Source organism: Trichosurus vulpecula, chromosome 1 (genome assembly GCF_011100635.1).
Source record: "Trichosurus vulpecula isolate mTriVul1 chromosome 1, mTriVul1.pri, whole genome shotgun sequence".
Classification (NCBI taxonomy): Eukaryota; Metazoa; Chordata; class Mammalia; order Diprotodontia; family Phalangeridae; genus Trichosurus; species Trichosurus vulpecula.
Window position 1 is genome coordinate 494,572,000 of NC_050573.1, and position 13,126 is coordinate 494,585,125.

The window sequence follows — 13,126 nt, forward strand, 5'->3', positions numbered from 1 at the left end:
AGACTTTTTTTTTAACTAATTTTCCTTTTTCTTTCTTATCTTTTTTTTTTTTTGGAGGGGGGAAGGCAGGGCACTTGGGGTTAAGTGACTTGCCCAGGATCATACAGCTAGTAAGTATGTCAAGTGTCTGAGATTGGATTTAATCTCAGGTCCTCCTGACTCCAGGGCCAGTGCTGTACTCACTGAGCCACCTAGCTGCTCCTGAGGAGACTTTCAAGAGGGTAAAAAATGCATCTTGTTTGTCTTTATCTCCCCCAGAGTGCCTAGTACAGTGGTATGTGTTCAGTCTGTGATCTTTGAATGGATTTGTTGAATTAATGGCAGTCTGTTTCCTCTTGTGTCATTTTGATTCCCTCATGCTGACCCCAGCTTGTTCAATTCAGTTCAGTCCACCATCAGCAAACATTTAAGTGCCTACTGTGTGTGTGGGTGTGGGGAAGGCGGGGTGCTGCAATGGGTGCTAGGGTAAATACAAAGTTTAGTAAGATACTATCCTCGCTCTCATAAAGCTTCCAGTTCAGGAAGGAACTTTTGTTGCTCCTTTCCTGAACCCTCTCTGTTGCCACACTTGCAAGATCTTGCCTGCTGAATTTCCCTGCGCTCACCGATTTTGCTGTTGTTGAGTAGTTTCAGTCACGTCCAATTCGTGGTGACCCCATTTGGGGTTTTCTCGGCAAAGATCATGGAGTGGTCTGCCAGCTCATTTTACAGATGAGAAAACTGAGGCAGACAGGGGTAAGTGACTTGCCAAGGTTCACACAGTTAGAAAGTGTCTGAGGCCGGATTTGAACTCAGGAACATGAACGTCCCTGACCCAGGCCTGACACTCTATCCACTGGTTCACCTAGCTGCCGTAGGCTCGTTGATACCTCCCTCCCAACCTTAAAACCATCCTTTCTGGATATATACTGTCCATCAGACCACTTCGATTAGCTAATCTCTGCCTGATCATCACCCCATCATCCAACAATGGCAGTATCCAGGCATGGTAGAGTGGAGAAAGCCTTGATTTGGAATCAGTCCAGAGTGTGCTCATGACTCCCATGTTCTACCCGCGTCCATTCAGGTCCTGTCTGTTATGTTTTACCTCCCAGTCATTTCTGGATATACTAGCTACACTCCTCTCACCCCAAAATGAATGATCCCTTGGGACACATGTTTTAAAAATTAAAGTAAAGCCAACTGACTCAGTTATCTTACCTCACAACATTCTGAACCTGGAATCACCCACCTCTCTGTCATGAAGAGGGAGATGCCAAGCACTTCAGAAGAGAGTTAATAAGTATGCATATTAATATACGAAATGCCTGTAACAGTTGATATGCAAGTTGTTAACACTGATAAGCACAGTATTCATGCTATTGCTATCACTGGAATTTCATCTCATCTATGTATATACTCCATTCAAAGGTACTGATCACGACTCGTCCGTACCTATGCATCCTGTGTGACACTTTTCCATGCCCCGACTAAATTGTCCACAGGGGTTCCACACAATGTGCTGAGGGCCTTCGTCAAAGTCCCTTTTAACTTTATGTGAGTAGCAGTCAAAGATACAAGTTACCCAACAGTGATCCTTTGATTTCGATATGTGTTTGGCCTACTTCCCTTTACAATTGGATACCTCTTTGATGAGTTCCTTTATGTATATACATATATATACACATATATAATATATATATAAAATAAAATAATGTAAGAATAATTAATAATATAATAAAATAGTATATCATATATTGTATTCTTTACATTATGCAGTTGCTCATTGATGATATGCTAAAGCTCACTTACCCGCACTATTCAGTATCTTCCAGAAAAGACTGGATAACCATTTGTTAGGTAAGTGGTGAAGCAGGTGGCTTCTCTTACAGAATCACAGACTGTCAGAAAGGTACCAGAGACGCCATCTTGTCCAACTTATAACTAAATAAGAATTTCCCTTACCACATACCTAACTAATGGTGATCCAGCCTTTCCTAGTGAGGGGGAACCACTACCTCTTGAAACAATTTATCCCACTTTGATATAATCCTAATTGTTAGGAAATTTTTTCCAAACATCAAGCCTCATTTTTTATTTCTGCAGTATCTATCCTTTGTTCTTATTTCTGACATTAGGGGCCAAGTTTACCCCCTCTTCTGTATGACAGACCTTCAGTTATTCAAAGAAGTCTATCATGTCTGCCTTATCTTCTCCATGCTAAATGTCCCTAATCCTCTCAACCAGTCCTCTTAAGATGTGGACTCAAAGCTCTTTGCCATCCTTGTTGCCCTACTCTTGACTCCAGCTTATCACTACACCTCCTAAAATGTGGCGCCCTGAGCTGAACACAATAATCCCAACGGGGTCGGCTCAGGACAGAATACAGTTGGACTGTCCTCTCCCTCATCCTGGAGACTGTATCTCTCATATAGAGATATAGAGACTTCCATATCATATTATTAATGTGCTTGTAGCCCATGAAAACCCCAGCTCTCTTTGTCTAGTCATGCTTCCCCCATCTTGTACTTATGAAGTTGGTGTTTCGTACCCACGTTGTTGTTGCTGTTGGTCATCTTTCGTTTTCGAAGAGGACCGATGACATCATGGGTGATATCTTGACTTGGATTTAAGTGAGGTGGAGCTGTGCAAAGTCACCAGCCTCACTCTCACTTCCTGAATTGTCATAGTCCAGCGGCAAGACAAAAGTCAAGATGACTGGCGATGGCCAGGGTTGCAGTGGATGACCTTGGCGTCTTCCACGTCTGACCAAGCTCAGCAGCACTCCACAACACCTGCTTCAGTCACCTCTATGGCCAAGAACAAATTCTCATGTGCCCATTCCACTGGGGGATGTCTCCATGTAGAACTTATATCTACCCCTGTTTAATTTCAAATGATTAGATTCAGCCCAATGTTCTATGCAGTTCAGTTTCAGCATTGCCGTGCTAGAGTAGGGGTGTAGCTGGGGGAGAACAGTAAGGAATAGCAGATTAAGGTACCCCAAAATGTAGAGATTATAACCAGTAAGACTCGATCCCATCTACTGCTAAATGAGTGCCCTAGCTGGCAGGTGTCTATATCAAACCCTAGTTTCATAGCAGGTACACAAGTTGCTTAATTTATCTAAGCCTCAGTTTTCTCACGTGCAGAACTGGACTAATAATATATACTACCAGCCACAGTGAGGAAAGTCAGTTGGTTCATAGACCAACACTGTCATTATTAGCCCTGAATGCTTGCTGCATGAATGATCTGCTCCTGAAATGGCCAGCCTCCTCATAAAAACATGGAGACCTGAAGTCTAGTCCCAACACCACTACTTCCTATGTGACCAGAGGAAGGAAGGGAAAAAGCATTTATTAAGCACCTACTATGTGCCGGATGCTGTGCTAAGCACTTTATAAATATTATTTCACTCAATCCTCACAACCCTGAGGGGTGGGTGCTATTATCCCCCCATTATAGCTGAAGAAACTGAAGCAAGCAGAGGTTAAGTGACTGGCCCAGGGCCACACATCTAGTAAGTATCTGAGGCCAGATTTGAACTCAGGTCTTCCTGACTCTTCATCTCTAGAATGAGAAGTTGAACCGGACGACCTCTGAAGTGCATTCCTACTCAAATCTCATGCCCTCCCTAACTTTCTCTGGCTCTGTGTCTCCATCTCTTGTGTTTCAGACTTTTGATTCAACCATTCTTCAGGTAACACCCCAAACATTCACGAGTAGGTACACCTCCCTGTTCAGTTATGCATTCACGTTCTCTGATACCTGCTCACTCCCTTACTTTGCTCTAATTACCAACCTTTCTGGATGGGTGAAACAGGTTTACATGTTAATAGTTGCCTAAGTGACTCTTGCAGTTAATAATTACTTTGTATAGCAAGGCTTGGCTTGAGAGGACAATCAGCGATCTCTGTTCTGGTCAGGCTGTCCCTCATTAATCACTCCTAGGCTGTTGCTGGCCTTCTTTAATTTAGCCAGTGCCTAAAGAATGGAAAGAAGAAAACGTTCTATTTCAGAACTGGATCGTTTTTCTTTCCTCTATGAGGGGGAAGCAGGATATTACAAGGAAACCTCCTGACTCAAGTACAGCTTAAACTGGGGAGGTTCCGTCTACACATAGAGGACGAGAACCAACTTCTACAATTGATCATAGACTTTGTGACTCTGGAAATGGACATATGAGAGTTATAGGTGGTAGTTTTACTCAAGCGTACCCTGGCGTAGTGGATAGAGTGACAGGACTGAAGTCAAGAAGGCTCATCTTCATGAGTTCTAATCTGGCCTCAGACACTTACTAGCTGTGTGACCCTGGGCAAGTCATTTAACCCCATTTGCCTCAGTTTCCCCTTCTATAAAATGAGCTAGAGAAGGAAATAGCAAACCACTCCAGTATCTTTGCCAAGAAAACCCAAAATGAGGTCATGAAGAGTCAAATGACTGAACATCAACTGAACCTCAGCCCTATCTGAAATGACACAGCCTTCTTTGTTGAAAAAATTTTATTAAAAAGATTTTCTTTCTATACGGCTTTTTGGCGAGAGGTAGCATATCATAGCAGAGAGAGACCTTGAAACTAGGAAGATCTAGGTTCAAGCCCTACCTCTGACACTTCCTGGCTGTGTGATCCTGGACAAGTCACTTAACCATTCAGTGTGTGAGGTAACAATCCAAGAACATAAGAGCAGGTGCTGCTCTGCAGTGAAAGAGGGAGTTCCCCTGTCAGGAATCTCCTATTGCAATGAAATTCCAAGTCCAGATGAAAACACAAAAGGCTTTCTGGGAAGGATACAGTCTAAATGAGGAATAAAATTTAAGTTATTCTACTCCAAAAGCCCTGAATGTGGCAGGAATTAGAAAGTCCACTAAACCAGCATTTATTAAGCTTGCTAAGTACAGCGCTAGCTGTTGTGGATACAAAGACAACATTACATAGTTCTTGCCCTCAAAGAGTACACATTCTATGAGGGAGACAACATTCACACTTGCAAGTAAATACAAAACAAACAAAGTATTTTGGCAGAATGAACGAGGAGGCACTGGTTTCTCTGGACATCAGGAAGGGCTTCTTGTAGAATGAATGGATAAAAAATTATTATTTAAATTGTTATAGTTTATTTTTTCCAATTACATGTAAAACAATTTTAAACATTCATTTTTTAAAACTTTTGAGTTCCAAATTCTATGTCTCCTTCTTCTGTCCCCCTCCTCAAGAAGGTAGGCAATTTGATATAGAAAGGGCATTTATTATTAATAATAATGATAGCTAATGCATAGCACTTAGTCTATGCCAGGCACTGTGCTGAGCCATTTACAAATATCATCTTGTTTGATCCTCACAACAACCTTGAGGGGTAGGTGATATTATTATCCCCATTTTACAAATGAGAACACTAAGGCAAACAGGTTAAGTGACTTGCCCAGGGTCACACTAGTGTAAATGTCCAAGTCTGGCATTCTATCCACTTGCTGCCTAGTAAGCACTTGATATATGCCAAACACTGTGCTAAGAAAAGTGAGAGTCTCTGGGAAGGTCACATTGGGGTAAATGACACATACAGGAGGGTATAGCAGGCTAAAAGGTCATGGGAAGGGCCTGAGGGGCCTGAATTCAGTGGTGGGGGCAGATAGCGTGCTTCAGCAGGTCAGGATCTATGGGATGTAGGAGCAGGACTGACGATAAGGCCTGGAGGATTTTAGGACACAGTGACTCGCAGATGATAACACCTGGGGGTCCTCCATCTTAATGGAAGGATTGTAATTGATGACTCAGCTCATCCGAGTAATAGTTGGGAATCATACCTATTCTGCAGATGGGGACAGCAAGGCAGCTAGAAGATGCCAGCCCACAACGGAGAAGCAGGGAATGGGTCCGAGGGACTTGGCTTCCCTCCCACACAATTTAGCATAGGGGAAGGAGTCAGTGATCAGTCAGGAAAGGGGAAGGGGGAGCTGGCATGAAGGTTGGAGGATGAGGACACCCAATGGGTGGCTCATATCAGGAGAGGACCCCTGCTCCCTGGGGGTTCTTTCTACCCTGATTCCCTGATGGAGAATGGTCAGCTCAGTCAACGGAAAGGGTCAAGGAAAAGGGCAGCCATTCTTTTCTTCCCATTGTGCCATCTCCTGGAGTAGGTGGGAGGAGGTATGGGAGCTGACCTTTGAGAGACACTAGGAATGCTAAGAGGCAGAGGTGAAAAGGAGCACATTCCAGCCCCAACCCCACTCTGCAGTCTGAATGGTGTAGCTGAAAGCTGATAAACACAATGGCAGGCCTCCAGCCAAAAGAGAAAGAATGCTGGAGCCAACGTTGGGCATTTCTAGAGGATGACTACAGAGCATATTTGAGAAGTGACGTGACTGGACTTACTCCACAGAACCCTGCAGCCCATTGACTTAAGCATCAACATCTTCAGAATAAGGGAGTTAATTATCCTGACCACATTTGGAGTCCTGTGTTCAGTGCTGGGCACCACATCTTAAGAAAGAGAGTTGACAATGTAGAGTATGTTCTGATTCCTACTTTGTTGAGAAAATCAAGGCCAATTATGAGTATCATTATAACCCCTAGTCCATGTCTCAAAATCCATCTACATTTTTACCTGTCCTTTGTATTTGTACTTCTTTATATTCCCTTCTCTTTGCCAATCCCTCTACTTGCCCTCTCAGTCCTACCCTTTACAATTCAAACCACCTGTGATTTCTTCTCTTTCTGTCTCTCTGTCTTTATTTCTCCATTTCTTTATCTCTCTCTCTCTCTCTCTCTCTCTCTCTCTCTCTCTCTCTCTCTCTCTCTCTCTAGCTCTAGCTCTTCCTCCCTCCCTCCTTCAGTCTTCCCCTATCTATGGACTCCTCTCTGTTGCCTGCAAATATGCCCAAGTAACCCCTATCCTTTGGGGAAAAAAAGAACCTTCATCTGACCCTGTCATCTCATAAAGCTATTATTCTGCGTCTCTCCTTAATTCCACAGCCAAACTCCTACTTAGAAAGAGTTGCCTCCTGTTAATTTCTTAACCAAGATTTAGATTCAAATCCCACTCCAGACACTAGCTGTGTGACCCTAGACAAGTCACTTAACATCTCTAGCCTCATCCTTATCTGGAAAAAATGAGGAGGTTGCATTGATGGCCTCTGAGGTCCTTTCCAGCCTTAAATCTATGATCCCATGATCCTCCCAGTCTGTCTTCCGACCCTACTGCTCTACTGAAAGAGCTTTCTCTAATATTACTAATGATCTTGTAACTGCTAAGACAAAAGACTTTTTCTCAGCCTGCATTCTATTTAATCTGTCTATGGTTTTGACAGCATTTACCACCCATCTGCCTGGATACTCTCTCCTTCAGCTTCCAGATCACTACCATGCCCTGGTTCTTTCCTCTGACCTCTGGGACTGCTCCTTAATCTCTTAGTGCCCAAGGCAGCTCTAAGAAAAAATGGCAGATATATGGCTGATCTGCATTAGGGAAGGGAGTGTCCATAGTCTCATGAAATCCTAAGACTAGAACAATACAACACATGCTGCATAGCTATGAGTTATTATCACCATCGTAATTTATCATCATTTCTATATATAATATATTACTATTGTATAAATTCAAGCTATCTTTGTGTTATATTTCTTGTATTTTACAATTAAGTATTATAATTGCCTATTACTGAATACATTATGAGTTATTCCATATGTGTTCCTTCTTCCCCGCCCCCTCCATAATCCTTCCGCATTTTTGGTCCTCACAGGTAGAAGAAAAGAAAGTACCTGAAAAAAGTCTTCAGTTCCCACTTCTGCCTTTGCCTGTTCCCGATCAACTAAAATGCAACATTCTAAAAGCCCAGATAGAAACGGCTTCCAAAGCAAGCACCCAGGTCTGTGATTGTTGTAAAGTCATTTATATTCTTTTATGTGCATTTGGGGAGTATGTACTGTCTAAGAACTCATTTTTTAAAACCTGTAATTTCTCTAGGATTTCACTCAGAAAATCATCCATTCGAGAAATATTTGCTAAACACTTAAGACATGAAAAAAAAGCCACACTATGCTAAGCAGTGGGGTAGGTATAGAGATGAATATTATGTGTCCCTCTCCTTAACAAGGGTGGACATGTATGAAGATAAATATAATATAAATTAGAATATTATATATGCATTACAGAAGAAGAAATGCTATGAGATCAGAGATCAAAATCACATCCAGTTATAGGGATCCCAAAAAGCTTCATAGATGTACAGGAAGGAGTCTTGAAGGGCTTAGAGGATGAGGAGGATTTTTTAAAATGGATATAAGGGAAGGAACAAGGGTAAAGAATTCCAGGCATAGGGTACAGTTAGAACAAAGGCACGGGTGTGGGAAAACATGGGAAACCTTTGAGGTCAATAGTCCAGTTTGGTGGCAGCTCATAGCAGGTGGAAGAGGGCTGAGATCACACTGGCAAAGTAGGTTAAGAGGCAAATTGTGTAGAGCCTTGGATAGCACCCTAAGTAGTTTGAATTGCATTTAGTGGGCAATGGGGAAAATATTTAATGATCATATTTTCCTGTTGTACCTTGAGGCTATATCTAACTGACACAGGGTGCAATGAAGATTCAGCATTGAGTCATTTAGTAATATAATATAATTAATCATCCTTAAATAGAAGTCCAAAAATGCAGACCAGCCAAATAAAATAAATTCACTTCAGGAATATGCAATAAAAGAAAATGATAAGACCATTATTCTGAATTCTTGAATATCCTTTAATCCTAATATTTCTTGAAACTTTGAAAGGTAATATTTCCATATGTTCAAATGAATTGAGAAAGTGCAGAATCTTTACCTCATGAAGCATAGACAGAGCTTAAATGTCTTTTCTTTCTCCAAAGCTTTAAAGAGTGTGAGAAATGCATTCTAAAAGTAATTGGTTTGAAATGCTGTAGGGAGATGCTATGCTATGCTCATTTTCAACTACAAAGGACTACATGTAGTTGATGTGTTGGTTTTGCTCTTTTGCTGTCAGTTTTTCCTCCTTGGGGAGTTGGCTCTTCTTTGTTATCAGGAACTAAGTAAGGTGGGGACAATGCTGTCCCTAAAAGAAGAATCTCTTCAAGAAATGCACCAGAAACTCACTTAATATTTGGCTACCCATCCAACAGTCCCTTGTTTTCTATGTGACTGTACTTCCTTCTTTTCTGATTATTTTGTCGTTCAGTCACTTCAACTCTCCATGACCCTATTTTGGGATTTTCTTGGCAAAGACTCTGGAGTGGTTTACCATTTCCTCTTCTAGCTCATTTTACAGATGAGGAAACCAAGGCAAACATCGTTTGGTGACTTGCCCAGGGTCAAACAGCTAGTAAGTGTCTGAGGTCAGATTTGAACTCATGAACATGAGTTTTCCTGGTTCTATTCATTGCACCACTTAGCTGCCCCATTTCTGATCCTACTTTTCCTGAATGATCTATTTTATAACACTTTTTGCATCCTGGCACATTTTAGACACCTTACAAATACTTGCCAGGTGATTAGTAGTAAGTTGCAGCTCATTTTCCTTTGCAGTCCTTGACTGCAATTTTGATATTCTTTGGAGATCATGACATTTCTTCATTTAACAACAATTCAAGAAAGTTACTGTCACCTATTCCTGATATGCTGCTATAATACTAATGGGAAATTCAGAATCTCCAAGACACTTCAAAGCTCACAGGATCCTTCTCTGACCAAAAGTTTGTGGGAGGGGAGGAGACTGAAGTACTGCCCCCCTGCTACCCTACAAGAGATTCCTTCTCAGGAGCTAGGCTGTCAATTGCCAGCTAACATGCTGCTTTTATATATGCCCCACAAGGCATGACCAAATCTCCTTAACCAAGATGGAGATACTTCCTATGCCAGTCTCTTTTTCATTCAATGGCTTTCAAGGATTTCCATATTAATCAAGGACTTTTCTCACCTAGGTTTCATACAAAATAATATCATACCTTTTGACTGCTTGATCGATTCAATAGAGTTAGCATCCCAGGTTAAGAAGATTCTGAAAATCAGCTAGCAGGATAAGATACCAGACACTGAGGTCCTTTCTCGAACTAAACTGCCAAGTGTTCAAACTCTACTTGAGAGAGTACGACTCTGATGGGCTGCCCACATTGTTCGAATGCAAAACGTATGTTTGCCAAAAAAGACTATTTTATGGAGAACTCACACAGGACAAGCACTCACATGGTGGTCAGAAGAAGCAATACAAGGACACTCTCAAGGTCTCTCTTAAGAATTTTGGCATGGGAGATACTGGCACAGGACCACACAGCATGGCATGCCCACATAAGAGAAGGTGCTGTGCTCTATGAACAAAGCAAAATTGAGACAACTCAAAGAAAACACACAGGATGCACAAATTTGGAGTATCCACCCCAAACGTTCACATGGACTATTTGTGCCTGACCTGTGATAGAGCATTCCAAGCTTGTATTGGTCTGATCAGCCACAGTTGGACACACTATAACTTGACTCTGGCATGGTGATGTCGTTTTTGTCTTCTTCGAGAACAAAGGACAACAACCAACCTATCAGGATGTTACTTATTTTCAGTAGAGAGGGACGAATGGGTGATTGACTTAGTAGATCTCTAACTCTAAACTAAAATTTCAAAGCAATGGCAAAGGAATTCAATAAAATTATTGGGAAAAATAGAGTAGCAATGGGGCCAAAAATGGACTAGAGCCAAATCTCACACCATAATGTACAATAAATTCCATTTACTTTAGGTACACATGATCTAAATATTTTTAAAACATTTAAAAATTAGAAGAAAGGGGAATAATCTATTTATCAAAGTTGGGAAGAGTACAATTTTATCTATAGAAAAAAGGAAAAAAACATAGGAAACAAAACAAATTACTTTAAATGTCTAAAAATGGTTTTGCACAATAAAAAGCAATTCATCCATGCAGAATGAAAAGTAAAGAAGCAGATGAGGAAAAATTTTGTGATAAAAATATTTGATAAAAATCTAGACTCTAAAATCTACAGGAAATTAATTCATTTGTATGAGTAAAGTCCATTTCCCAAAGGATGAATCATAAAAGGATTTGTGTATAGAATTTTATATTCAAAAGAAGAAACACAAATTGTCAATAAGCACCTGAAAATTGTTCAGACTTCATAATACTCAAAGCAACACAAATTAAAATATCTTTGAGGAACCCATTAAGTTGGCAAAGATAATTTTAAAAGCATAAAATTCAATTTTGCCTTGCCTGTGGAGAAATAGGCACATTATTGTACTGCTGCTGGAGCCATGAATTGGTGCAATCCTTTTGGAAAACAATATGCCAGTATGTAATCAGGTTTCTTGCAAAGGACCCCTGAGCACATCTCATCCATCCCATAGCAGAGCAAGAATAATCTCTGTAACATAATCAACAAGTGTTTGGTCATCCAGCCTTTTTTTGAAAACCAAGAGTTACAAAACAGATCATACCCATTTCTAAGACTAGATCCTTAAATATATTAAAAGCAAAAAATGACCCATCTGTACCAATATGTTCATAGACACTTTATTTTTAACAGCAAAAACTAGAAGCAGCTTGTACCCAGTGGTTGTAGGAAAAGCTGAACAAATAGTGGTCTAACAATACAGAGGAATATTATTGTTTAATGAGACATGGCACGAGAGGTAACATGGTATAGAAGATAGATATCTTGAAGCTAGCACAACCTAGGTTTAGGTCCTGCTCCTGACACATATATTGGTTAAATGAGCCTGGCTAAATCTTTAACTTCTAAGGGCCTCCAGCAACTCTCAAGGCTTTAAAGGTGGGCATAGCTAAGTCATTCACAGTTGATCATTGTACATTATCGCTATTAGCTTATACAATGTTCTCCTGGTTCTGCTCACTTCACTTTGCATCAGTTCGTACCTTTCAAGGTTTTTTTGTTGTTTTTTTTTCCCTGAAATCAGCCTGCTCATCATTTCTTATAAAGGTCTGCTTTGGTATATGAAATTTTGTCACTGGACATTATACTGATTAAATCATAGGTTTGGACTAGAAAAATAAAAGAAATGGTGAATGAAGAAAGCAAAATCAGAACAACATACACAATGACATCTATGTAAAATGATAGTAATAACAAAATACATAGCAGAAAAAGAAATCATAAGGTACATAGAAACAGGTTGCCTTATTTTTTCAAATTAATATACGCATGTTATATATTGTCATAGCAAATAAACTGAGTCACTTAGACTTGCGCATGGTGATCATATCTACTTGAAACAATATTTATCAGTATCTCAAATAGTTATTTTGAGGATGGTTACCTAATAAAGAGATCCCCCTTTATCAACCAGGTGTCCTCACTTTGACATAAGAAGTCCTGATCTTGTGTAATCTCCTAAAGATACTTCCTGTAAAGCCTAGAAGTTACCTCCTCCTACAGGGTATTCATTAGAGATACAAATCAAGAACAAAGTGGTTGTAAAACAGAAAGGGAAAACAAATCAATAATTTTTTTATGATGCCAGAGTATAATAGCTAATCCCATATAGCTTCAAGGACTTTCAGGATAAGATAAGGCACTGCAAATTAGAAAGATTCAAATAATAGTAGTTTTATTGAAACAGCCTTAGTTTTGACTAGTCATATATAAAAATTAATAAAATTGGTATCTTCCAACATTGTGTATGCTAATATTTGCACAAAGTCTTTTTTGTCTCGGCCAAGAACTGATAGCTTTTTTAAATGTAGAAGCCTACTAAATTTCAGCTCAGCTTTCTGCCTTATTTAATTTGGATTATCCATAAAATTTGAGAACTCCTCATACTTTGCTTTCACAATACGTGGAAGAAAAATAGATCATAAAGGTGCATAGAAACAAACTTGGTTAAAATTAATGTATGTGTATATACATAATATAAACAAGTTGTAAATAATTCAGTGGGCAGGTAGGTGGCATAGTAGATAGAGCACTGGACTTGGAATCAGGAAGATTCATCTTCATGAGTTCAAATTCAACCTCAGACACTTACTAACTGTGTGACCCTGGGCAAGTCACTTTACCCTATTTGCCTCTGTTTGCTCATCTGTAAAATGAGCTAGAGAAAGAAATGGCAAACCACTCCAGCATCTCTGCTAAGAAAAGCCCTCCAAAATGAAGTCACAAAGAGTCAGACATGAC

At 40.2% G+C, this 13,126-nt stretch overlaps 1 protein-coding gene across 1 annotated transcript in view; it reads left to right on the forward strand.

Annotated features, from left to right (window-relative positions):
* The window catches only part of EPB41L4B (erythrocyte membrane protein band 4.1 like 4B), a 247,617-nt gene that overhangs the window by 187,711 nt on the left and 46,780 nt on the right, over positions 1–13,126 (forward strand). Inside the window, exon 18 of the mRNA XM_036738343.1 lies at positions 7,720–7,845. Coding sequence (XP_036594238.1) covers positions 7,720–7,845 — 126 coding nt within the window. The remainder of the gene's footprint in view (positions 1–7,719; positions 7,846–13,126) is intronic.